Below are 24,909 nucleotides of genomic sequence, written 5' to 3' on the forward strand. Positions count from 1 at the left end.
TCCCGGCAGCTAAAGACTGATTTACCATCACACCTCCGTGGGGGTTCACAGCGGGCCCACAGGACTCCCAGGGGCCGTCCTCTCCCACCCACCCGACATCCGTCTTAAACTCCATCTGCAAACAAGGCCCACCTTTCTCCCCAAAGCCACCGTAGCCACAGTGCTGCTCCTGGCAAGATGAGGTGACCGAGACGGGTGTGGAAAGAGGGGACCGTGAGCCTGAGCCGGAGGCAGGCTGAGGGAGGTAACCCCAGGGGACGGTCAGGATTCTGAATCCCACCCTGCGCCTGAACACGGAAGGGGCTGGTCATCAGGTGGGAGCCTCCGTTTCAACCACACCTCGGTGCCCCAAGGACCTGGGTGTGGTGGGGGAAAGGAAGTGTGGGGGGATGGTCTGGAGAAAGAGGTTTGAAAACCACTCTCATCAAAGTTTGTCTCCAACTCCCCCCCAGCTCAGAGCAGTGGTCCGTACAGGCGGGCGTAGGCCGAACAAGTTCAGGCCTGAGGTCAGGAAAAGAACCTCCAAAGCAGATTCTTTTTGACAAAGTGTTTATTGAATTTTACGTCGCTATGGGGTGTCTCTTATTGTATCCTAGAATTCTAGGAATCAGGGAGGCGGTAACGTGGCGATGGTGAATTTGGGAATCTGGTCCCCCAAAAGTACCCGCCGCTCCACCCCTGACTCCTCGATGGCCGCCAGGCGGATCACACCTCCGCTGGAGCCGTCCCGTTCCATGGCCAAAGCGAGGGCTGTGAACAAACGAAGAAAGCTGGGGTCAGGGTCAGGTGCTGGGATCACTACAAGGAATGAGGAGTGCTGGCCTGGCTTGGATAAGAGGGTTGACGTCCACAGGCCCAGAAACCCAAGTTCTCACCATTGGCCGTGAATTGTAGACACTCTTCCTTGGTCATGCCTTCCCGGTAGGTAGCGTCGACATAGCCATAGATATAGGAGCTCCCAGAGCCCCCAATGGCAAAGGACTGTCTTACCATCATGCCCCCCATGGGCACCGAGTACACCTGCCAGACGGAAGGAGAAAAGTCACCAGTTGTACCCTCTGCCACACACGTACGTACACCCGCCCATGCGGGTGGTCTGAGATGAGTTGACAGTAAGGGAGGTAGAGACTGGGAAGACAAACAGAAAATGGCTGCGGAAGGGACAGGACCAAAGGCATGGCTCCAGGGCTCTGATGGGGGTTGGGGGTGTCTCACCTGCCCTCCTTCTTGGGGGTCCCAGCCCGCAATGATGATTCCTGCCATCAAGTCTTCCCGGTATCGGTAACACATCTCCTTAAAGAGGCTGGCGGCTGTGTGCACCAGCGGAGGCTCATTTAGCTCAATGCTAGAGGGGGAGGCGAGTGACAGGAGAGGCAGTGTCGGGATCTGGGAGTTAGACCATTTAGCATCCCAGGTCCCAACTCCCTTCAGGTACTTGCTCCTCCCCTGCGCACAGGTACCTGTGGAAACCGAGCTGATACGTGACAGCATCAGCTACTGCCTGGGTATCTGCTGCTGAGCCTGAGCGGCAGCAGAAGATACGGTCATGAATAGGGGTCAGCTTGTCAGTCACTCGATTGGCAATGTAGGACCTGCAGGATGGCAGAACAGTGAGGGGGCGATCCCGCTGGCCCCCCACCTCCATCCCATTACTACCCACTCCAAGGGCTCAGAACAGGCATTCCGGCATTTCCTATCAGTTCTCACCCAAACGGAAGCTAGCTGGAGACCAGACTTTTGCAAACATTTCAGCCAAGGGGGAGGAGGGAAACTGGGAAGGAGTGGGAGCTGGAACAGATCCTTATCTCCAAGAAGGGAAGAAACCTCCCTTCCCACGGTGGACTGTGGAGGGTAAGGACGGACTGTCAGGCAAGGAAAGAAGGGAGAGCGGGGATGACCTGCCACGCAGGTGTCCTGAGCTCACCCAGTGGTAGTTCTGGAGTCGGCTCCGAGAACCACGCCCCCTTCAAATTGCACGGCCATGATAGTGGTCTGCGAGAAACGAGAAAAGGGGTGAATCTGGGCCGCTTCCCATTATCCAGCACACACAAACTTTCAATGATCCCTCAGTGCGGTCCCTGGAGTCCGAAAGTCGTGCGCCAACGACCCGTTATCAAAAATCTCGTGGGGGCCCCAACACGCCGCGGAGTAGCAGAATCCCAATCCTGAAATCCTCAGAGGCCCATCCCGGCCTTAACCACCCCCCCCCCCCCGTCCCGCAAAATGCCAGCGTTCCACTCTTCAGCCTCCCCTCCACCTCCCACCGCTCTCCAGCATCTTCAGGATACCTCTTTCCTGCTGGAACAGAGCACACCACCTCCCGCCCCCGCCGCCAGTTCGCCGAGCCCCCTCAGCCCTCATCGTTCCATCGCATCAAGCCTCGTGCGCATCTCCCGAACCCCGGGTGCCTCCTCACCCCTGTGGAGACTTCCCGGCTTTCCCAGTCGGGGGCAATAGCCTCGGGACCCCAGGCTGGGACAGACCCCGCTCCTCCAGCGGATACTAAGGTGGCCGCCATCTTCCTCCTCAGCCACTGCCACAAAGCGACTGTCGTAAAGCGCTCTGTCACTCTCTCTCCAGTCGTGCTGTAAAGCCGTCTGCGGGCGCAGCGAAGTCACGGTTGACGGCGGAAGGGGAAAGAGTCGCGCAGGGACGCATCTTTTGCGACAGTGAGCGCTTGATGGCAGCGTGGCAAGCAGACCGGGCGAAAAGCGCCCCGGCCGGCGTGCGAGGCCTCCGCTTCTGCGCGGGACCGACTTACTGCGATGGGCGTCGCAGTTCAGAGTCTTGGAGACAGACGCGAGCGTGTCTCAGTTAGAGTGACAGCGCTGTTTTCATTTCTGTTAGGTATGGACGTCGGAGTATATAGCAGGAGTAGCATTGCTGGCTGATGCAGAAACGATACTTAGCATTTCGAAGAACTGACAGTTTGCACAGCAGCTGCCCCGTTTGACATGCCCGCCAGCCCTGTGTGCATCGTGACATTCCAACTTCCCCACATCCTCACTGCCTCCGTGCACTTTTAATTTTAGTCTTCCGAGTGGGCGTGAAGTGGCACCTTCTGTGCTCCCCCCCCCCCCCATTTCCTTAATGATTAGCGATGTTGAGCATATTTTCATGTGCTAACTGACCATTTGTATATATTCTTTGGAGAAATGTCTATTCAAATCCTTAGCCCGTTTTATTTTTATTTTTTTAAGTAATCTGTACACCCAATTGGGGCTCGCAGAACCCAGAGATCAAGCGCTGCATGCTCCAGCGCCTGAGCCAGCCAGGTATCCCCAAATTGTGTTACCTTGTATGATTATGATTATGATTATGATTATGATTATGATTATGATTATGATTATGAGAGAGAGAGATTGAGAATCTTAAGCAGACTCCAGGCACAGCGCTGAGCCCAACGCATGGCTCAATCCCACGACCCGGGGATCATGACCTGAGACGATATCAGAGTTGGACGCTCAACAGACTGAGCTACCCAGGCATCCCTGGGTTATCTTTTTATTGTTAAATTGTAGGGGTTCTTTTTTATATTCTAGATACTATGCCTTTATCATAGTATATGATATGCCTTTATATATGATTTGCAAGTATTTTCTCCTATACTATAGGTTGTCTTTTCACTTCCTTCGTTGGTGTTCTTTGAAACACAAACATTTTAAATTTTGATCAAGTGTAGTTTCTCTATTTTTCCTTTGGTTACCTGTGCTTTTGTCGTTATATCCCTGAGACCTTTGCCTAATCTGAGGCAACAGGGATTTCCATCTATGTTTTCTACTAAGAGTTTTGTAGTTTCAGTTCTTACATCTGTAGGTCTATGATCCATTTCGAGTTCATCTTTGTATATAATGTGAGGGAAGTAGGGGCCCAAATTCATTCTTTAAAAAAAATTTTTTTTAATGTTTGGACAGAGTGTGAGCAGGGGGAGGGGCAGAGAGAGAGGGAGACACAGAATCTGAAGCAGGCTCCAGGCTCTGAGCCATCAGCACAGAGCCTGACGTGGGGCTCAAACTCATGAACCGTGAGACCATGACCTGAGCCGAAGTCAGAAGCTTAACCGACTGAGCCACCCAGGCGCCCCCCAAATTCATTCTTTTGCAAGTGGATATCCAGTTGTTCAAGCACTGTTTGTTGAAAAAACTATTCTTTTCTCTCTCTCTTTGAGTGGTCTTGGCAGCTTTATCAAAAATCAAATGACCATGGGGTGCCTGGGTGGCTCAATCGGTTGAGATTCCGACTCAGGCTCAGGTCATGATATCGCGGCTGACAAGTTCAAGCTCCACATGAGGCTCTGTGCTGACAATTCAGAACCTGGAGCCTGCTTCTGATTCTGTGTCTCCTTCTCTCTCTGCCCCTCCCGCACTCACGCTCTGTCTCTCTCTGTCTCAAAACTAAATATAAACATTTAAAAAAAAATCAAATGACCATGGTATACAATCTGTTTTGTATGTGTTTTGCTAGTATTTTGTTAAAGATCTTTTTTACCTGCATTCATATAATGTATTGTTCTGTAGTTTCTTGTTTTTTCTTGTAGTATTTTTGGTATCAGGGTAATCCTAGCCTCATCTAGGGAAATGTTCCCTCCTTTTCTATTTTTTAGAGTTTCTGAAGGATGGACATTAATTTTTCTTTATTTTTTTAAATTTTTTTTAACGTTTATTTATTTTTGAGACAGAGAAAGACAGAGCATGAACGGGGGAGGGGCAGAGAGAGAGGGAGACACAGAATCAGAAGCAGGCTCCAGGCTCTGAGCCATCAGCCCAGAGCCTGACGCGGGGCTCGAACTCACAGACCGAGAGATCGTGACCCGGGCTGAAGTCGGACACTTAACTGACTGAGCCACCCAGGTGCCCCTTTCTTTGTTTTTTTAATGTTTATTCATTTTTTGAGAGACAGAGACAGAGTGTGAGTGGGGGAGGGGCAGAGAGAGAGGGAGACCCAGAATCCCAAGCAGGCTCCAGCTCCCAGCTGTCAGCACAGAGCCCGATGAGGGGTTCGAACTCACAAACTGTGAGATCATGACCTGAGCTAAAGTTGGCCACTTAACTGAGCCACCCAGGCACCCCATAATTTTTCTTTAAATGTTTGGTAGAATGCATCAGTGAAAACATCTGGGCCTGGGCTTTGTGGGAACTTTTTAAATTACTAATCTGATCTCTTTATTTATTATAGGTGTACTCATATTTTCTGTTTATTCTTGAGTCAGTTTTGGTAGTTTGTGTCTTCCTAGGAATCTTCCATTTCATCTATGTCATCTACGTTGGCCTACAATTGTTGATAGTATTCCCTTATACTCTTTTTTATTTCCATAAGGTTGGTAGAAATGACCCCTCTATCATTCTTGATTTTCGTAATGGGAGTCTTCTTTCTGTCTTGGTCCAGCTATCGGTCGCCAATCCTGTTGATCTTTTGAAAGAACCGACTTCTGGTTTAATTGTTTCTCTGTATAGTTTGTCTTCTAGTTCCACTCTGATCTTTATTATTTCTTTCCTTCGGCCTTTTTTTTTTTTTTTTTAAGTTTTAGCTTGCTCTTTTTATAGTGTCTTAAGGAGGAAGATTCAACTAACGATTTGTGATCTTTCCTCATTTTTAACACAGACATTTACAGCACATTTCCCATTGAGAACTGCTTATGCTGCGTCCTTAAGTTCTGGTATGTTTTCTTTTCATTTTCACTCATCTCAAAATGTCTGCCCTTTTAGAAGTGTGTTGTTTCATTTCCACATTATTTGTGAATTTCTCAAATTCCTTGTTGGTATCGATTTCTAGCTTCATTTCGTTTTAGTTAGAGGATATTCCGTGACTTCAATCTTTTTAAATTTACCGAGACTTTTTTGTGACCTCACGTGTGGTCTCTCTTGGAGGATATGGTACGTGCACTTGAGAAGAATGTGTATTCTGCCGTTATCGTGTGGAGGGGTCTTCCCGTGAATTTGCCATACTCTTCTACATACCACAGCCGGGGCTGGTTTCTGAATTGAAAGACTGATCTAAATAATCCCCTGCCTAAAACGAACTCTGGAGATAAAGTCCTATCTCTAGAAGATAGCTTGTAAGGACCTTCTTGAACTTGCTCCTGAACACCTTTCCAAAATCCCATCTCCTCTTTAATTTTTAATTTTTTTTAATGTTTATTTATTTTTGACAGAGAGACAGAGACATAGCATGAGCAGAGGAGGGGCAGAGAGAGGGGGAGACACAGGATCCAAAGCAGGCTCCAAGCTGTCAGCACAGAGCCCAATGCGGGGCTTGAACTCACGGACCGCGAGATCATGGCCTGAGCCGAAGGTGCATGCTCAACCGATTGAGCCAGCTGGGTGCCCCTTAATTTTTATTGTAGTAAAATATAAGTAACATGACATAAAAGTTAACATTTGAACCATTCTTGTCTGACTCAGTAGTATTAAATACATTTACACTAGCGGGCAACCTCGCTTTTATTTTTGACTCTGGGCTCTAGCCATCTGAACCATTTCTAGTGCTGATATGTTCATTTAACAAAAAGCTATTCAGTGTCTACTAGGTGATAGGCACTGTTAAAGGCACTGGAGGTACACCAGGGAATGAAACGGACAGAAATTCCTTGCCCCATGCAACTTACTTTTCTCGATAGAGACAAAACAAAACAAATGAGTACAATATACAGCATATTAGATAGTGAATCATATTAAGAAAAAAAAAAAAGCAGGGAAGGGAAACAGGAAGTGTGTGTGTGTGTGTGTGTGTGTGTGTGTGTGTGTGTGTGTGTGTGTGTTGAAGAGACATTTGAGTAAAGTCCAGAAGAAAGTAAGGAGGGAAGTCATTTCTCTATTTGGGGGAAAAGCATTCTGGACAGAGAGAATAAGTACAAAGACCTCGGGGCAGGATCATGCCCGAAACAGTGAAAATGGAAGAGGTCAATTTGGCTAGCACACAGTCAGATCACATAGGGCCTTTACAAAGCTCTTCATCATTCTCACCTGAAAATAGGATTCAGAAAATATCCTGCTCAAATTAAAATTTATTTTTTCATCTGAGTGGAATAGGAAGCCATTGGAAGGTTTTGAGTGGGGAAGTGACATGAGAATGGGATCTATATTTAAGGGATCACTTTGGTTGCTCTATTGAAAACACACAATGGGGGCGCCTGGGTGGCGCAGTCGGCTAAGCGTCCGACTTCAGCCAGGTCACGATCTCCCGGTCCGTGAGTTCCAGCCCCGCGTCGGGCTCTGGGCTGATGGCTCAGAGCCTGGAGCCTATTTCCGATTCTGTGTCTCCCTCTCTCTCTGCCCCTCCCCCGTTCATGCTCTGTCTCTCTCTGTCCCAAAAATAAAATAAACGTTGAAAACACACAATGAAGGGGGTGCTGGAAGGCTCAGTCCGTTAAGCGTCCAACTTTGGCTCAGGTCAGATCTCATGGTTTGTGAGTTCGAGCCCCCACATGGGGCAACCTGCTATCAGCCCAGAGCCTGCTTTGGATCCTCTGTCCCCCTCTCTCTCTGCCCCTCCCTGCTTGCTCTCTCTCTCTCAAAAATAAACACTAAAAATTTAAAAAAAGAAAAAAAGAGAAAACACGCAATAGGGACACCGAATGTGGGACAGAGAGACAACTTGGAGGCTCTTAGGATAACCCAGGTCCTAGACAGAAAGTTGGACTTGACAAGGGTGAGTGTGGGATGGTCAGAATCTGACAGATTAGATGTGGGTATGATGAAAGGGAAACAGGAGAGTCAGGGCGACTACAAGTTTTTGGTTTCAGGACCTGGAAGAATGGAATGGTCATTCACTGAGCAAGGAAAGACGGTGAAGGGACTATTTGGGGGAGGGAAGGGTAGTAGAAGCTCCATTTTGGACACGTTAGGTTTGTTATTTCTCGTAGGGATGCAGCCAAAGATGGCTAACAAGTCGGTGTGTATAGACGATTCTGGGGTGCAGCGGGGAAAGTGGGCCAGGCTCACGACCGGAGACTTCCCAGTGTATGAAATCCGCCACGCTCACTATTGTTGCGGGAGTGACCGAGGAGTCTTTTAAAACCTACGTTATTCAGCTGAGCGCCGGCTCGGTTGTGAGGCCTGACGCACAGGTTTTAGGCTCTCGGTGGTGACAGGGGAGGGTGCCGTTTATTCCCAGCGAAGGGGAACGCGGGGAGAGGCGCCGTCCGGGAGGAGGCGCCTGGATCCGTGTTGGACGTGTTGCATCTGCTGGGTCTGCGGGCGCGTCCAGGAAGGAGCTGGCGGCGCGGGGGCCGGAGCTCGGCGCACAGGTCTGGGCCGGAGGCTTGGCACGCCGTTGGCGACTGCGGCCTTGGGAGCGGTTGAGACGGGGCCCCGGGGGAGCGGGAGTCTCCCGGCTGCCGGGAACAGGGATGACACATCTTCCCACATCCATTGTTTTCGATTTCCCTTAAGCGCCTGCCGTCACCGCACAAGACGCCCTACATCCACGGCTACCAAAGAATGCTTTTATTCCCTACAGCTCCTCCCCGCCGCGTCCCGCGACCGCGGAGAGAAGGAGGGGCTCGGCACCCACCCACCCCGCCGGGGGGCGGGCCTTCCAGACGTGGCGTCATACGTGGGCGTGGCCGAGGCGGCCCCGCCCCTGGCCGGGCCCGGGTGGGCGGCGGGCCGAACGCGGGGCGCCCTCTCCACGTGGCGGGTCCCGACCGCGGCGGGCGTCAGGCCAGCCCGAGCAGCCCGCGCTCGGCCAGCAGGCCCTGGGTGCGGTTGTAGACGGCCTCCAGGGTGGCCGCCGCCCGCGCCAGCGCGGCCCGCGCCTCCGTCTCCCCGGCCCCCGGGCACGCCAGCCCGAGCCAGCGGCCGCGACCCGGGAAGGCGAGGAAGGCGAGGCGGGCGGCCTGGCGCACGAGCCAGGGGTGGTGCGGGGCCAGCGCCGTGCGGTACGCGTCGCCGCACTGCACGCCGGCGTCCGGGCCTCCGGGCGTCGCGGCCGCCACCCGGTGGAGGCAGAGCTGGGACCAGCGCAGCGCTCGGTGCAGCAAGAGCAGGGTCCGTGAGCCCGAGGACCTGGCCGGGTCTCGGGGGGCGACCCCGGGCCGCTCCAGCAGTCCCGCCCGCCGCTCCCACGCCGCCATGGCCGCCAGCGACGAGTAGTGCGCCGCCTCCGGACCGTGCACCCGAGCCTCTAGGGCTGTCACCTTGGCGGAGGCCTCGTCCGTGGCGAAGGCGAAGATGGAACCGAGGGGAGTTAGGAACCTGTGGCGGGGGGAGAGCGCGGGCTGGAGAAGGGGCGGTGGAGCCGCTGGGGGGCGGGCCCCGGGGGGCGGGGCGGGAGGCCGCTTACCTGACCAGCGCCCTCCATCCGGCCAGGTACTGCGACAATGCCAAGTCGCCTTCGGGGTTCAGACTGGCGCGAAACGGCTCCATCACGCGGCCCAGCACCCCCTGGGGGCCCTCACACGGAGGCTCTTTCCACTTGGGGGCCTCCAGGGGGCCCGACTGCCGCCGGACCTGGGGATAGACACGGGCGGAAGGGGGCGGGAGCAGAACCCCTAGCCAGCTGGGCCTCCTTGGCCAAGCAGCCCAGTCGGGCCCTGCAGAAGTTACTCCTAAGGTCTGGCTGGGATCTCTCCAGCCGCACTCGGCTGCTGACGCGAGAGGGGAGACGAGGAGCAGGACCCGTCCTTCCCCAGACCCCCAGCCTGGTCCCGCTTCCCGCCATCAGGGTCCCGCCCGGAGTTCTCGGTCTCAGCCCTGTCCCGAGCATACCTGGACAGGCGGCGGTCCTTCGGGATTGCAGGACTGTGCCCAGGACCTGCACCCTGAGACGACGCCTGGGGAGGGGCGAGGCCGAGCGGTGAAGGCTCGAGGAGGGGGCCTTAGGTCCCCAGCGCTTGGGTTCCTGGTGCCTCCCAGGGCAGATGAGGGAAGGGACCACTCACGAAAGCTCCGAGCACAGAGATAAAGCAGCAGCAGCGAGAGGACAGCAAGAGGAATCGCGTGGCGGAAGTAGCGCCGAGACACCTGTGTTAGCCTCGCGACCCCCATGGCTGGGGCGGGCACCACCGCCCCCTCGCTAGCCCCAAACCAGTACCTGTCCCTCGGCCTCCTGGAGGCGAGAGAAGTCCGAGGTGCCCTGAGGTGCTAAGGGTTAATAATTAACCTACTAAGTCCCCTTCCCCTGTGCCCTTTGCTCCAGAGGACAGCATCTCTGCGTGCAAAACCGGATGACTAGGATTTGGGGGATTCCCTAGCAAGTCTCTGCGTTTGCCTTCCACGTAGGCCAGGTTGTAGTAAGAGAGGCTGGGCTGGGAACGACCCCCCCACTGAGCAGTGATGTGGGCCCTACATCAGCACTGGCCCGAATCCCCACCACTGCACGTTCGAATCCGAGGATTAAAATGATAATGTACGTGCCAACACTGTAGGTGGAAAAACTTACCACAATTGCTTCATAAATGATAACCTATGAAGTTCAAACGTAGGGCACCTGGGATCCCGGAAGCACCCACTTCTAAATTCTCTATCCTGTCTCCAGGGGACCTGTCTTCTGGGTGCTTTATACTTTAGGCTTTATCCGGTTGCATTTTTGTGGCTTATTATTTTCTTTTAACTCCAGGTTGGTTCTGGTTTCGCTGGTTATTCGTGTGTGTGTGTGTGTGTTTTTAAAAAGTAATCTCTATGCCCAACATGGGACTTGAACTCATGACCCCAAGATCAAGAGTCGCACTCTACAGACTGAGCCAGCCAAGGACGCACCACATCACACCACACCCACCCCCTGCCCCTTATTCTTCAAAACAAACCTTGTGAACTATTTCCACATCCAGGCCCTGTAGTAGGCCTCAAAAAGACAAAAGTGCCTTCACAGAGCTCAAGATCCATTGGAAAATTTATCATCTGTTTCCTTGATTTTCTTGGCTGCTGTTCTATTTACAGCACTGAGAATATTGCCTGGGCCAAAACCACATTATTGGTATATAAATATATATTGAATAAACACAGGAAAGCGTGAAGGACAGGCACATTGGGTGGTGACCTCATGACAAATCAGAGCCATTTTTCCCCCCAAGTTAGGAGTCTGCCTAGTGGTCATGGCGGGGACAACATTCAGGGAAAGGACACAGGAAGCAAGGGAAGAAACAGCCCCCCCCCCCCCCCCCCCCCCGTTCTTAGGGGCTCTCAATCCCCTGTCTGTAAAAGTTCTTGGAATTGTTCCTGTCTGTGTATTTTCTTCTCAGGGGAAGGGGGACCCCAGATTCTCTGGGAGTCTGGGCCCCAATCACTAACAAGATCCTTTCTGGCTACCACAATTCATGGATTCTTGCCCTATCTCTCCCTCGAATGCTCCCCCAAATCCTGGAGGTCAGGAGAACCCCCACCCAGCATTTCAGAGTCATTGCTTCCAACCCTAGACATGGGCTCCCCGCTTCCCAGTGTTGGAATGTTCCCCAGCTTGCTGACTGTGACCTTAGGCAAGTTGCTTGTCATTTCCAAACCCCATTTTGCTCATCTGTGAATAGGAAGGGTCATTCGCACCTCCTTAAAAGGGTTGTAAGGATTAACACACGCCTGCAAAACGCTGACCACAATTCGTGGCCTATAGTAGATGCTCTGTAGGTGGTGGTTAACTCAGCTGGTCCGCTCTCTCTGCCCCTCCTCCTCCAGAGAGGGGAACCTCCGTCTCCCAGAGCAGAGAGTGGAGTCTGCCGGGTTCTGGGAGCAGATTAGTTTCGGGTGTCACTTAATCCGGGAGGCCCTTCCGTAACCGGAGACTTCACAGGGGCAGAGGTGGTATAAATCTGCATAAGGGGCCCAGCCCGGCTCTCAGAGGCTGCAGGATGGACAAGGGTGCCTCAGCCAAGCTGCTGCTGCTGCCGCTGCTGTGGGCCACCTGCTACGGACATGCAACAGCCGACCACCTGAGCGGCTACACGTCGGTCATTGAGGTGACCAACGGGGGACCCTGGGGCGACTGGGCCTGGCCTGAGATGTGTCCCGATGGATTCTTCGCCAGCGGGTTCTCGCTCAAGGTGGGGATTCAGGCTGAGATCTCGGAGGAGGGGGAAGATGCACATCCCCTCACCTCCCCACCCGCTGCTGGGGAACAGAGGGTGGCAGTCTTTTAACAGGTCCTTGTCCTTCTTCTCCTCCCCACCCAGGTGGAGCCCCCCCAGGGCATTCCTGGCGACGACACTGCTTTGAACGGGATCCGACTGCACTGCTCACGCGGGAACGCGGAGCGCAACACGCAGGTGGTGGAGTCCCAGTCCGGCAGGTGCGGGACGCGGGCCAAGGGCCCCCGAGAATGGGGATACGCCCTTCCCCTGCGTTACACACACACACACCCTCCGGGCTAGAATGTCCCCCCGGGGCTGTGGGGCAGTGTCGACCTGGGGACTGGGTGGAAGACCTCCCTGGTCAGGTGACCACACCCAGCGCACCCCGGGGCGCGTAGCAACTGGCGACAAGTCCCCCGTCCCCGGGGCTGGGCTGGGAAGGGGGCGGGGCAACCGCGGAAGCATCGCTTCTCCCCCGCCCTCGTAGGTGGGGCGCGTGGAGTGAGCCACAGTGGTGTCCCGGCCGTGGCTTCCTCGTGGCTTTCTCGCTTCGCGTGGAGGCACCCATGGCCCCCGGGGACAACACGGCGGCCAACAACGTGCGCTTCCGCTGCTCCGACGGCACGGAGCTGGAGGGGCCCGGCCTGGCCTGGGGCGACTTTGGAGAATGGAGTAAGGCCTGCCCCAAAGGCATGTGCGGTTTGCAGACCAAGGTCGAGCGGCCGCGGGGCCTCCGAGACGACTCGGCCCTGAACGACGTGCGTTTTTTCTGCTGTCGGAGTTGACCGGGTCGCCCCCCCCGAAGCTAGTCCCACCTCTCGCTATTAAAGCTTCTCTGTCTTGGCTTTGGTCTCCTTTGTTTCAGGGGTGGAGGAAACTGCGTCCTAGTCTTCCTCCCAGCCCACCACTGGGCCAGGCCCAAATTCGGGTTCGGTCTGGGGAGTCCAGGCAGGCCGCTGAAAGTCACGGACCCACACAACCCAGGAAAATGCCCTTAAACACAATTTTACGTGCAATTAAGGAAGTCCCTGCCTTTCTGAGGGCGTCTGCAGACACATCGCCCTGGTTAAGAGCCCAGACTGTTTCCTTTCTGAAGCACCGGTGACCTCAGATTAAGACACTTCCGCCAAATTGGGTTCTACCAAACGCTATGACACCTTGAGTTTTCATTTTCTAGGGCTTACTCTAGCTTGTCTTTTCCACATTCTCCTTCTTTTCCCTACAAAAGTCAAAGAGTGGCTTTTGATGTAGGGATTGCCAAGTTAGGACCGTCACGCTTGCTTCTCTCTTGCCGGAACCCCCTGGCTATCCGGACGGTTAGGCCGTTCACCAAATTTCCGCTTCACATTTCACTTTCTCGGACTTCATCTTATTTTAAAAAGTCCCTCCCTCAGCCACTACCTAGCCCATTACCGGCGTGTTTTTTAAAAAGGGAAGTCATCTATTGCCTTTGAAAAAACGTGCCCATCTCACGCCCCTGGAATGTGAAATTCTTTGAGCGCCTAGAACGTGCCCGTCTTGCTTACCACCGTATTCGGGGGGCACGCCAACGGCTCAGTAACTACGTGTTAAGAAAACTTGCGGGGGGCCACAGAGGAGCGCCCCGAGGCCAGGCGTGTCTGGAGGCCCTGGGACGTCCCCCCCCCCCCCCCATCCCCCAGCGCAGAGGGCGCAACCTGAGACGCGCACGCGCACGAGAGCTCAGAGGTTTATTCCAGGGCGGGGAGGGCCGGCGGCGTCCGGGAGCGAGCAGGGCGGCGGGTGGGGCCTCAGCGAGGGGCGCCCTGCGGGAAAGACGAGGTGAGGACGCGGCCAGGGAGCCAGGGGGTCCTCGCCCCGGCTCCCCCCCGCGCCGCCCCACCTCCTTCTTCCTGCAGTCGCCGCAGAAGACGCCGAGGCTGGCGTTCACCAGCTGCACCCCGCACAGCACCAGCTCCAGGCACGACACGAACACCAGCAGCGAGAAGAGCGTCACGTTCCAGTACACCACGCGGGGCGGTTCCTCGCACGCGTCCCACAGCGTGCGGTTGCGCAAGTAGGAGCCTCTGCGGGCGGGGCAGGGTCACGTGAGAGAGCGAGGGCACGTGGAGGCCCCTCCCCCAGGCCCGGCCCCGCGCAGGCGCCGAGCGGGGGTGGGGGGGCGGCAGGCTCCTGGGTCCCCGCCGGGGTTCCCGATGCGGGTGGCAAAGGCAGGCGGCGAGGGGCGGCGGGGGCGCGCGAAGCCTTACGGGACGTCCTTGAAGTGGTAGTCCCACTGGCCGTTTATTAAGCATTTGGGTCCGGTTCGGAGCCCGACTCCCGACACCGAGAGGCAGTAGATGGCGCCCAGCGTCCCGAAGGCCGAGGAGAAGACGGAGCGCAGCATCTGGATGCGGGGTGCGCGGCGCGGTGAGCGGGGCCGCGCCCGCCCCGCCGGTGCGCGCACCTTCCCTCGCCCGGCTCGAGGCTCGCGGAGAATCCGTCTCCCGGCGAGGCCCGGGGCTTGGCCTTAGCTGACCCCGCGGGCCCGCGGCCGCCGACGTCCCCGGGGCTCGCGGTCCCCACCGCAGGCCCGCCGAGGCCGAAGTTGGCGGGGCGACGGAGGGGCGCGGTGGCGCCCGGGACTCCGCAGGGGAGCTCCTGTGGCTCGGGGGACCGTGGCCTCAGGTCACCAAGACCTGTGCAGAGACCGAACCCCGAATCCCGCCCTGATTTGGATCTTACCCTGCAACGATTTCCACAGCAGCCCGCGCCGCAGCAGCCCTTGCCCCCTGCGCGGACGGCGGCGATGCCGGGACACAGCACCTGTGGAGGAAGGACAGTGTGGCAGCCAGCCCCCGCCCGTTCTCAGCACCTTCCTGCCTCGGCGCTCACCTCCTCCTGGGGGGGCTTAGGATGCCCTCAGCCCTTCGGACTGTAGGAAGACCTTCTCTCTACTGCCCCTGCAGTGCATTGGGGCTCTACCTCAATTTATCATTATTTACGTGTCTGCTTATCCGTGTTCACATGGCCTCCACGAGGTAAGGCCCCATATCATGATGTCCTCTGCAAATCTTGACACACAGCAGGGGCCCTCCTGAACCGGAGTCAGGGGGCTTGGGGTTCATGCCAACACCCTCCATGAATTGATTCATCTCTCGGTCTTCCAGACCCACCTCACAGGGCTGTTCTCAGGCTTTATTTAAAAAAAAAAAAAAAGTTTGTGGGTGGGAGGGAGGGGTGGGTGGGTGATGGGTATTGAGGGGGGCACCTGTTGGGATGAGCTTTGGGTGTTGTATGGAAACCAATGTGACAATAAATTTCATAATAAAAAATATTAAAAAATGTTTTTAATGTTTGTTTTTGAAAGAGAGAGAGTGCAAGCAGGGAGGGGGCAGAGAGACACAATCAGAAGCAGGCCCCAAGCTCTGAGCTGTCAGCGCAGAGCCCGACGTGGGGCTCGATCCCAACGTGGGGCTCGAACTCACGGACCGCGAGATCATGACCTGAGCCAAAGTCTGCCGCTTAACTGGCTGAGCCACCCAGGCGTCCCGTCAGGATTTATTAATGAAATAACAGGTCCGCCTGATGTCAAGACTGGCTCAGAGTAAACGGTCACAATGACCAGAAGTCCCCTGAGCAGCAGGAAGGAATCGTGTTGGAGGGTCTGGCGAGCTGGGATTATGTGGAAGGTGGAGGAGAGCGTTAGCGAATGCTCTGGTAGGAAGTGTAGGGCTCCCCAACATACCGCCCTGGCCTTTTCTGTCTTCCTGTCTCCCTGTGGCCTTCGTCACAGAGCCCGTCCCCTCTCAGGGTGTCACCTGTCGCCTGGAACAGTACCCACCTCCAGCTTCAAATGTAACTGCTCAAGGATACGTTCATGTCAGTGTCTAGGTTTTAGCTCACCCCAGCCAGCCTGCTACTGACCTCATGATTTCCCCCCCAGGCTCCCCCAGTTCGCCTCCCTGTGACTTTTTGTTCATTTCCATCAGTGGAAATATTCTGTAGGTCACCCAGGCTGATCAGCTTGAATCCTCCACACCCAGCCAGACCTCGAGTCTTCTCGCCTTGTCCTTTAATGGTTCTTGAATCTGTCTGTTCCTTGGTCTGCGGGGTCAGTCCCCAGCCCCCTCCCTCGAGGATGATGTTCTCAGCCCCTCTGCCAGGTTTCCATACCTCTTGTGCCTCCACATTGCCGCGCACTCCGCCGTAATGTTGCTACCCCCGGAGTAAACGCCTCTCCACGGGTCTTGGCTCAGATCCCTCAGGGTCTCCTCAGAGAGTAGCCCATCAAGGCTGAGCTCTAGAAGGCATTCGAGGCTTCTCACTTTGGCTCTAGCCTTATCTTGCTGCACCAGGCCAAGTTCTTTGCCCAGCGCCCATCTCTGGAATTTCACAGCGGTCTGGATCTGTGCCTTGCGTGAACCAGCGTTGCGTTCCTCTCTCGGGGAGGGGCTGAGAGTTCAAGTTCTGTTGTCTCATCCGTAGGGACCTCATAGAAACACTCGCAGAATTGGATGGGCTTCCTGCCAGGTGCTTCCTCTCTCCCCTTCCTAGGCTCCTGGCGTAGCCTCTCTGGGTAGGACACTTGCTGGGAAGCTCGTAGATCCGAAGACCTCTAGAATTGCCTTTGGGGTTTACCAGTTTCGAATGACCTACCTGCTGGAGATTTTTACTTTTTTAGTCAAAGTGTTTGTTTCTTTTTCTCGTCCAAGCTCCTCTGTCTTAACTCTGTGCCTACGTCTACTCTGCCAAGAGAAGTATCTTTGCCAAGAGAAGCATAGAAGGAAACGCTGGGATTATAGCTCAAATCTGCTTACTTGGCCCCCGGCCCATTCTCAGCCACTATCCACTCTCCTGGACAACTTCAGTGACCTCAGTCTGGTTCTGCTTCACCTACTGACTCCTTATTCCCCACGGGAGCCAGTGGTATCTTTTTTTTTTTTTTTTTTTTTTTTTTGGAGAGAGAGACCGAGCGCGAGTGGCAGAAGGGCAGAGAAAGAGGGAGACACAGAATCGGAAGCAGGCTCCAGGCTCTGAGCTGTCAGCACAAAGCCCGACACAGGGCTCGAACTCATGAACTGCGAGGTCATGACCTGAGCCGATGCCGGACAGTTAACCGACTGAGCCACCCAGGCGCCCTGCCAGTGGGATCCTCTCAAATCCAGCGGGGTATGGAGCTACTAATACGCTCATAGTTTGCTGATGGGAATGAAATTGGTATACGAATTTCCGAAAACGCTTTGGCAAGATCTGTTAGCACTGAATACTTGCATAACTTAAGAATCAGCAGTTTCGGGGTGCTCCGTCAGTGAAGTGTCTGACTTCAGCTCAGGTCATGATCTCACGGTTTGTGAGTCAAGCCCCACATCGGCCTCTGCTGTCAACATAGAGCCCGCTTCAGATCCTCTGTCCCCACCCCTGCCCCTTCCCCCACTTGTGCACTCTCTCTCTCTTAAAAGTAAATAAACGTTTAAAAAAAAAGATCAGCAATCCCACCCTTAAATATCCATCCAGCATCAGTGCAAACGTAAGTTCACCTAACGACATTTACAGGAACATTTATAGCAGCGTTACTCGTAATAAACCCAAATTGGGAGCCTGTCCAAACATCCATCAACGGTAGGATGTTTAAATGAATTGTGGTATATTCACACGCTGGAATGCACGACAAATAACAGACTAGAACTCTCTATAATGATAGGAGGAGCCTCACAGACATATATTGAGCTGGAGAAGCCAGACACAAAATTACTACACCGTATGATTCCGTTTGTGTAAAGTGCTGAATGGGCCAAACCAGCCTGCGGGGCAGAAGTCAGCGTAGTGGGGACTCTTGTCGGTGGGGGGGGGGGGGTAGCGCCTGGTGAGGGAGGCACGTCTGGGATTCTGGTAACGACCTGTGTCTTGGTCGGAGTGCTGGGTACATGGGCGGGGTCGCTTTGTAAAAACGCATTGAGCTGCCTACTAAGGATCTGGCCATTTAGCTGTAGGACTTAAAAAAAAAATTCAAAAATTTTTCGAAGGCTCAAAACAAGGTAAAACGTCCTTCACTGGTTTCCTGTTGACTTCATAATAAAAATTCACGTTCCTCACAAGGGTGGACGTGCTCTGGCCGGTGCCCACGCCGGATCTCATCTCATTAAACCTCGGGTGCACTGGCCTCTCACGCAGTCAGAGGTGCAAGCTTGAGGCTGCGTACTTCCCAGTCCCCTGTCTGCGGGGCAGACTCCTCACTTTTGTCTTGTGGGTCGCAGCTCGGATGGCGTCTCATCGAGGCCTTCCTTGAAAATGCTATAAACCGGCGCCCGGCTGACTCATTCGGTAGAGTTTTCGACTCTTGATCTCGGGGTTGTGAGTTGGAGCCCCACGTGTGGCATAGAGTTTACTTAAAGTAAAAAACGAATTTTTTTTTTTTTTTTTTATATAAAAGTAGGAGCGCCTGGGCTCAGTCGGTTGAACGCCCGGCTCTTAGTTTTGGCTCAGGTCATGTACTCACGGTTTGTGAGTTCGAGCCCCACATCGGGTTCTGTGCTGACGGGGTGGAACCTGCTTGGGATTCTCTCTCTCCCCCTCTCTCTGACCGTCTCCTGCTCTCTCTTTTTCTCTCGAAAATACATAAACAGTAAAAGAAGATAAAAGTGTACTCTTGCCTACAGATGAAATTTAAAGGAGATAGTAGGTGATGATTAAAATGAAAACAGAAGACGCTGTGAACAGTGGCATTCCGCCTGCCCTCGGAAGGAGCCCTTCAGGACAGCGTCCTGCTTTCTTTCCTCGGTGAGCCCTCTGATCTGAAATCCTCCTGCTCATTTGTTTGCTTTGTTCGCAGACTATTAATCAAGCCCCTGTCGAGTCCAAGGCCCCGGACTAGGCACTCGGCACACAACAGGTGCCACACAGTAGCCAGCAAAACAGGCCGTCCTTGCTCTCACCGGGCTTCCTTCTCCCTTCCTCGATAGTGTGTGTCCCCCACCACGGGCCCAGCTTCAGGGAGAGCAGGGACTTGGCCTGTGTCCCCGTAGTGTAGTGTCGCTTAGGAGTGGCCCAGGGCCTGGAGGTGGGAAGAACGCAGCTGGGAGTGAGCGTGGGTAGGGGGGGCATCCTCGGTGGGGGGAGGGGGCTCCCCCAAAGCAGGCTGGTTGGATTGTGGGGAGGGGAGGGTGGTTGGGTCTGGAGGAGGGGTGGATGTGACACCGGGCGAGGGAGGAGTGTCACTGTGGCCAGAGAAACAGGCAAAGGTGAGCCCTGTCCCCGGGAGTTTCGTCCATCAGAGACGTGAGGGGCTGTGCTGGGGAGACCTCTGGTCTTTGGGCCCTTGAGGATGTTAAACTACCCTGACCTTCCAGAACAGGAGGGCTCAGAGGATGGGGTCTGGAGCCCCCCCCCCCCACTTCTGACAGACACGGGGTGCCTTCTCCGCCACACTGGCCTGGGTTCTGAGTGTGTGGGGTGCAGGGTGGGCATCCAGGAGCACAGACTGGGCCACAGGTGGGATGACCCCCCTGCCACCGTGCTCCCGGCCCCAGTGTCCCCGCACCCACCCTCCGTGTCCCTCGTCATCCTGCCCAGACAACCCACTTTGACCCGGCACCGGGCCCTTGTAGGGAGGCGTCCTCAGCATCTGCTGCACCAGCAGGGACGGGGGAGGGGGGCCAGGGGGGCGCAAGGAGCACATCCTCCCTCCCTCCCTCCTTCCTCCTCTTTTCCCTTGGACCTTCAGCTCAGGACCCCGGGGCTCCTCCAGGACTCGCAGGTGCTCCGTTTCAGGGGTCAGAGGGGAGGCTCCAGGGCCCCACCACGCCGCGGCCACCCCTCCCCGGGCAGCTGTCCCCCCCCCCCAACGATCCGAGCCCCGCAGAGTGGCCCCCGGGCCGGCCTCTCACCATCAGGCCCCCGCCGATGAAGCCGGCCATGAGCCACACTTGCAGGCTGAGGTGGCCGTCGGTCCAGGTGGTCTTGCCGCCCGGCACCAGCAGGAGGGCGTTGGCCAGGATGCAGAGCAGGGACAGGGGGATGAGGGTGAGGCCCACGCAGCGGGCACACTTCCCAGTGCACATGGTGGGGCGCTTTCGAGGAGAGCCGGTGAGTGAAAGTGAGCCGAAGGGACTCCAGGCCGGCCAGCCGGCTGAGGAAAACAATTCAGGAGCAAGGTACAAAGGTTGGGGCAGGGGTGTGGCAGGCACTGGCAGGGAAAGAGATAAGGGAGAGCGGCAGGGGAGCCGGCAGAGAGCAGGCAGAGGCCGAGGGGCTGCTGCCTTAGGGTAGGGGGGAGGCGGTGGGAGGTTGGGGAGCCTGACACAGGAAGTGGCCTGAGGTCAGCGTGTGCTTCCTCCTTTGGGTGCACACCTCTCTGCATCCCCCCCTCCCCGTCGCGTGTGACAGCCCAGGCCCCGATGCCCTGATTCTGGGATGCCTCCCAGGCATAAGGGGTGTAGTGATGCCCCCCATCACTCGTGGTGGGTCGTGGGGATTCAACAGGACAGCGTGAGAAGTGTTTTGTAAGCAGGGATGCGCTAAGCAGATGTGCGGTGGCCCTGTCCTTTCCCGTGGTCCCCCGGGGAGGGGCCCTCCTGGAAAGAAACTAAGAGGATGGCGGGGGACCCTCGGTGTCCCCTCCACATCTCCTGCCACTGTGTGGTTATCAAGCCCTCCTCCTCCTGGTGAGGCCACCGCCTGTCTCTCAGGGTGGGACCGATTGATTAGAACATTGTATGCCTCCAGCCTCAGTGTTTGATTCAGAGATGGCCACAGGATCCAAGCTGGTCCCGTGAGAGTTCGTTTCTGCTTTGGGTCATCGGCCTGGGGTCCTCGAAGTCCTGTTTCTGTCAGGGATGCTGAAGTTGCTGGTGGTGGCCGACACAAGGGAAGGCCTGCCTGCTGGGGAGCGGAGTCAGTCGGGGGGAAGGTGCAAAAGCTGGAGACAAACAGTCCTGATGGCATTGTCTGAACTTGCAGATCAAGCCATGCCTGAAGCCTGATCGGTCCTTCAAGGTGTTGGTGAGCCAGTTTGAGAGGCGTTTCTGTCAACTGCACAGTGGAGAATCTTTTTCCATACGGAGATGCATTCATGAGGCCCCTGCTGTGGGCAGGGCCCGGGGCGTGAGACCCGGCTGTGGGCATCGTGGGAAGCAGAAAGGAAAGCGTAGGCCCAGGTAGGATGTGGAGTGTGGAGGCGGGGTGACAGGACATCAGAGGGACACCTGAGAACATCACACACACGGCCGTGTCCAGCCAGTGGCCTCTCGTGTGGCTGTTCCAAGCAGCCCACTGAAGCCACTAGAGAGGCATGGACAGTGCAGAAAGCTCACTGCTCAGATGAATGCCAGACTCTGGGAGGGACTCCTCCTATTTATAAGACAACCGGATGGAGAAAAACCTATGAAGAATTTGCCTCTTGAATCAGAGGGTACCTAGAACAAGAAAATACTTTGAACTTCCCCCAACGCCCCGCCTCGGACTCACGGACACGTGACAACTCGTATTTGGTTTTGCTGAATGCTTTAAAAACATTTCCACGTTATTTCTGATGTGTCTCTTCATTAATTTTTCTGTCTCTTTTCATTAATTTTTTTTTTTTTTGCATTCTCCTGTGTTCCAGAAGGCATATTTGAAATCCTGGTAATAGTTGCTTGTAAGCATTGCAGAAGTATTCTTTTATTATTTTTGTATTTAAATTTTTTTTTAATGTTTATTTTTGAGAGAGAGAGAGACACAGCATGAGCGGGGGAGGGGCAGAGAGAGAGAGAGAGAGAGACAGAATCTGAAGCAGGCTCCAGGCTTTGAGCTGTCAGCACTGAGCCCCACGCAGGGCTCGAACCCACGAACTGTGAGATCATGACCTGAGGTGAAGTTGGACGCTTAACCGACTGAGCCACCCAGGTGCTCCAAAAGTATTCTTAAAAAAAAAAAAAAGTTTATTATTTTTGAGAGAGAGAGAGAGAAAGGGCATGAGCAGTGTAGGGGCAGAGAGAGGAGGACAGAGGATCCAAAGCAGGCTCTGAGCTGATAGCAGAGAGCCGGATGTGGGGCTTGAACTGACGAACCAGGAGATCGTGACCTGAGCAGAAGCTGGACGCTCAACCAACCGAACCACCCATCCCTGCAGCCTCCTTTGACGGGTTCGGTACAGCTGGTTTCTGTGCTGGGCTTTATAGCTTATGGCCAGAAGTGACGTCCACTGTCAGAGCAATATCGTGTCCCCCAGTCGAGGGCCTTCCCACTGCCCGCCCTGAGAGGGACTCAGCCCTGCCCCCACAGGCAGAGTGGGATCCAGAGCAATCTACGTATCTGTCTACAGGTTCATCAGCGCTGAGTCTGACAGGTGGGTCTGCTTTTTGGGTGAGTAAAGAGACAAAGAAGCACGTGAGGGGTGGTCTACAGGTATTCCTGATGTTACGTTTATACAATTCTCTGTGTCTAAAATAGTGGCAAAAATATCATAGGGATGGGGCGCCTGGCTGGCTCAGCTGGAAGAGCACGGACGTGACTTGATCTCGGGGCTGTGAGTTCAAGCCCCGCGTTGGGTGTGGAGAATACCGAAAACAAGCAAATTTTTTAAAAAACCAAAGGGATTGTGAAAAAAGTTCTGCAAAACAAGCGAAGGGCTCATCATCCTGGAGACTAAAAGGAGAACGCTGGAGAAATATTTACTTTAGGGTTTGGATGGGATTTTCAGGAAGGTTTTCGCCAGGACTCTCTCTGGGAAGCGGGAGCAGAGTACCGAGAAAGAAAGGGCCGCGATGAGAGGGCGCCCCCACGTATTTGGGGGAGAAAAGGGAGAATGGCACAGAACCGCCAAATGCGCCCAGAGAATCCAAGCCCAGACCCGCTGGAGAGCTGGACGGTAACTGGGCCCATGTGGATGAGGCGTGCGGGGGACACGCTCCAGAAAACACTCTACTCGGAGAGAGAGCAGCAGTTAAAGCACCAGAAGGGACGCTGATGGGACGGAGACGCTGGGTGAGCAAACTGTTCCCGGAGACCCTGTGGAGCTGATGGCCGTGACCCACCGTTCACAGCCTGTGCCGGGAGGAGGCTGCCTTGGGCGCAGATCCACTTGAGTCAGCTTCTGGAAAGGCACATGGTGTCCTGGGGAAAATGTGAAAAGCAAACTGAAGGGACGCCCCGGGTGGCTCAGTCCCTTAAGCGCCCGACTCAGGTCATGATCTCACGGTTCGTGGGTTTGAGCCCCACGTCAGGTTCAGTGCTGACAGCGCAGAGCCTGCTTGGGATTCTGTCTCTCTGCCTCTCCCCCAATGGCACGCGCTCTCTCTCTTTTAAAAATTTTTTTTTAATTTTTTTTAACGTTTATTTCTTTTTGAGACAGAGAGAGACAGAGCATGAACGGGGGAGGGTCAGAGAGAGGGGGAGACACAGAATCCGAAACAGGCTCCAGGCTCTGAGCTGTCAGCCCAGAGCCCGACGAGGGGCTCGAACTCACCGACTGCAAGATCATGACCTGAGCCGAAGTCAGCCGCTTAACCGACTGAGCCACCCAGGTGCCCCTCTTTTAAAATTTTTTTAATGTTTTTATTTTATTTTTGAGAGAGAGACAGAGAATGAGCAGGGGAGGGGCAGAGAGAGAAGGAGACACAGAATCTGAAGCAGGTCCCAGGCTCCGAGCTGTCAGCACAGAACCTGACGTGGGACTCGAACCCGTGAACCATGAGATCATGAGATCGTGACCTGAGCTGACGTCGGACACTTAACCAACTGAGCCACTCAGGCGCCCCCATCTCTCTCTCTCTTAAAAATAAAATAAACATTACACTAAAAAAAAAAAAAAACTAATCTAGATTCATCTCGAAGAGCCATGTCATTGAAGGGTACGCGTAGGCAGAATTAAAGGTCACCTAGAAAGAAACAAAAGTGGTCTGGCTAGAGATTTCTCTGCGTTACTAAATACTGGAGGACAGAGGAACAACATCTACAGTTCTGAGAGCGAAAAAAAAAAAAACAAAAAAAACACAAAACTATGACTTAATTGTATAAATATCCAAGGTACTTTCTGTGTATGAAGGGCAGTAGAATTGCATTTCTGAGAAGGCTTGGGTTTGAAATTCCACTGCGTCTCTTTCTTCTCCTTTTTTTTTTTTTTAAGAAAGCATTTTAAGTCACCAAGAGATGTAGTCAAAGAAAAACTCCAAAATGGGGAAGTCTTGACGTGACTGTAAATAATTTTCGTCAATGTAGTTATGAAACTGAATGTAAGTTTCCGAAAGGAAATCCTTTTAAAGCGAAAAAATATATATAAATTCCAAAAGTTACATTAAACAGTAGTCAGGATGTCAACTGCTTATCGCCTGCTGTGCCCAGAGTCCGTTTTAAAGAAATGTCCATGAAATAACAGAAAACCCACCTCTGCTGAAACAAAAGGGGAATTTGTTGGTTCAGGTGATCCAAACGTTCAAAGGTAGAACTAAGTTTCAAGCATGATTCATAAAGGGATCATTGATAAGCTGGACTTCATCAATATTAACAACTTCTGCTCTGCAAGAGACACTGTCAAGGGAGGGAGAAGGAAGGTAAGCCACAGACTCGGAGAAAATACTTGGAAAAGACACATCTGATAAAGGACTGTTCCCCCAAATATACATAGATCCCTTAAAACTCAACAATAATAATAATAAAAATAAATAAAAAGAACAAGCAGTTTAAAAAATTGGACAAAAGACCCAAATAGACACCTCAGCAAAGAGGATGTACAAGTGGCAAACAGCCTATGAAAAGATATACCACAGGGGCGCCTGGCGGCTCAGGCGGTTGAGTGTTGCACTTCGGCTCAGGTCATGACCTCGCGGTCCGTGGGATCGAGCCCCGTGTCGGGCTCTGTGCTGACAGCTCGGAGCCTGGAGCCTGCTTCGGATTCTGTGTCTCCCTCCCTCTCTGCCCCTTCCCTGCTGGTGCTCGCAATCTCTCTCTCTCTCTCTCTCTGAAAAATAAATAAAAAT

The 24,909-nt window shown here is 54.3% G+C and overlaps 4 protein-coding genes across 4 annotated transcripts; 1 reads left to right on the plus strand and 3 right to left on the minus strand.

Annotated features, from left to right (window-relative positions):
• Positions 1-532: 532 nt before the first annotated feature.
• PSMB6 (proteasome 20S subunit beta 6) lies at positions 533-2,572 on the minus strand. The gene is made up of 6 exons (XM_047831949.1): positions 2,417-2,572; positions 1,925-1,992; positions 1,461-1,592; positions 1,216-1,345; positions 876-1,020; positions 533-750 (listed from the first exon to the last, which is right to left on the minus strand). Exons 1-6 carry the CDS (start codon positions 2,516-2,518, stop codon positions 608-610), a joined length of 720 nt encoding a protein of 239 aa, XP_047687905.1. The 5' UTR covers positions 2,519-2,572; the 3' UTR covers positions 533-607.
• Positions 2,573-8,546: 5,974 nt separating this feature from the next.
• Positions 8,547-9,986, minus strand: GLTPD2 (glycolipid transfer protein domain containing 2). Its single transcript, XM_047831963.1, has 3 exons — positions 9,708-9,986; positions 9,283-9,449; positions 8,547-9,194 (listed from the first exon to the last, which is right to left on the minus strand). Exons 1-3 carry the CDS (start codon positions 9,984-9,986, stop codon positions 8,657-8,659), a joined length of 984 nt encoding a protein of 327 aa, XP_047687919.1. The 3' UTR covers positions 8,547-8,656.
• A 28-nt stretch (positions 9,987-10,014) lies between these two features.
• VMO1 (vitelline membrane outer layer 1 homolog) lies at positions 10,015-12,842 on the plus strand. The gene is made up of 3 exons (XM_047831952.1): positions 10,015-11,971; positions 12,101-12,216; positions 12,486-12,842. The coding sequence occupies exons 1-3, from the start codon at positions 11,780-11,782 to the stop codon at positions 12,781-12,783; spliced, it is 606 nt and encodes a 201-aa protein (XP_047687908.1). The 5' UTR covers positions 10,015-11,779; the 3' UTR covers positions 12,784-12,842.
• An 851-nt stretch (positions 12,843-13,693) lies between these two features.
• On the minus strand, positions 13,694-20,016 carry TM4SF5 (transmembrane 4 L six family member 5). The gene is made up of 5 exons (XM_047831957.1): positions 19,843-20,016; positions 14,702-14,782; positions 14,227-14,363; positions 13,860-14,043; positions 13,694-13,782 (listed from the first exon to the last, which is right to left on the minus strand). The coding sequence occupies exons 1-5, from the start codon at positions 20,014-20,016 to the stop codon at positions 13,768-13,770; spliced, it is 591 nt and encodes a 196-aa protein (XP_047687913.1). The 3' UTR covers positions 13,694-13,767.
• Between the last annotated feature and the right edge of the window lie 4,893 nt (positions 20,017-24,909).

The sequence above is a fragment of the Prionailurus viverrinus genome, chromosome E1, assembly GCF_022837055.1.
Source record: "Prionailurus viverrinus isolate Anna chromosome E1, UM_Priviv_1.0, whole genome shotgun sequence".
In the NCBI taxonomy this organism is placed as follows: Eukaryota; Metazoa; Chordata; class Mammalia; order Carnivora; family Felidae; genus Prionailurus; species Prionailurus viverrinus.

Bases quoted from the DNA above. Each gene is read 5' to 3' on its own strand.
- GLTPD2 (XM_047831963.1), bottom strand. From the start codon at position 9,986: ATGGGGGTCGCGAGGCTAACACAGGTGTCTCGGCGCTACTTCCGCCAC. The intron at 9,450-9,707 runs GTATGCTCGGGA...GTCTATCCCCAG, and splicing joins AAGGACCGCCGCCTGTCCAG to GTCCGGCGGCAGTCGGGCCC. The intron at 9,195-9,282 runs GTAAGCGGCCTC...CCCCCGCCACAG, and splicing joins GGATGGAGGGCGCTGGTCAG to GTTCCTAACTCCCCTCGGTT.
- TM4SF5 (XM_047831957.1), bottom strand. From the start codon at position 20,016: ATGTGCACTGGGAAGTGTGCCCGCTGCGTGGGCCTCACCCTCATCCCC. The intron at 14,783-19,842 runs GTGAGAGGCCGG...CTTCCTCCACAG, and splicing joins TCATCGGCGGGGGCCTGATG to GTGCTGTGTCCCGGCATCGC. The intron at 14,364-14,701 runs GTAAGATCCAAA...CCCCGCATCCAG, and splicing joins GCTGTGGAAATCGTTGCAGG to ATGCTGCGCTCCGTCTTCTC.
- PSMB6 (XM_047831949.1), bottom strand. From the start codon at position 2,518: ATGGCGGCCACCTTAGTATCCGCTGGAGGAGCGGGGTCTGTCCCAGCC. The intron at 1,021-1,215 runs GTGAGACACCCC...TCCGTCTGGCAG, and splicing joins ACCCCCAAGAAGGAGGGCAG to GTGTACTCGGTGCCCATGGG. The intron at 751-875 runs GTGAGAACTTGG...GTTTGTTCACAG, and splicing joins TCTACAATTCACGGCCAATG to CCCTCGCTTTGGCCATGGAA.
- VMO1 (XM_047831952.1), top strand. From the start codon at position 11,780: ATGGACAAGGGTGCCTCAGCCAAGCTGCTGCTGCTGCCGCTGCTGTGG. The intron at 11,972-12,100 runs GTGGGGATTCAG...CTCCCCACCCAG, and splicing joins CCAGCGGGTTCTCGCTCAAG to GTGGAGCCCCCCCAGGGCAT. The intron at 12,217-12,485 runs GTGCGGGACGCG...CCGCCCTCGTAG, and splicing joins GTGGAGTCCCAGTCCGGCAG to GTGGGGCGCGTGGAGTGAGC.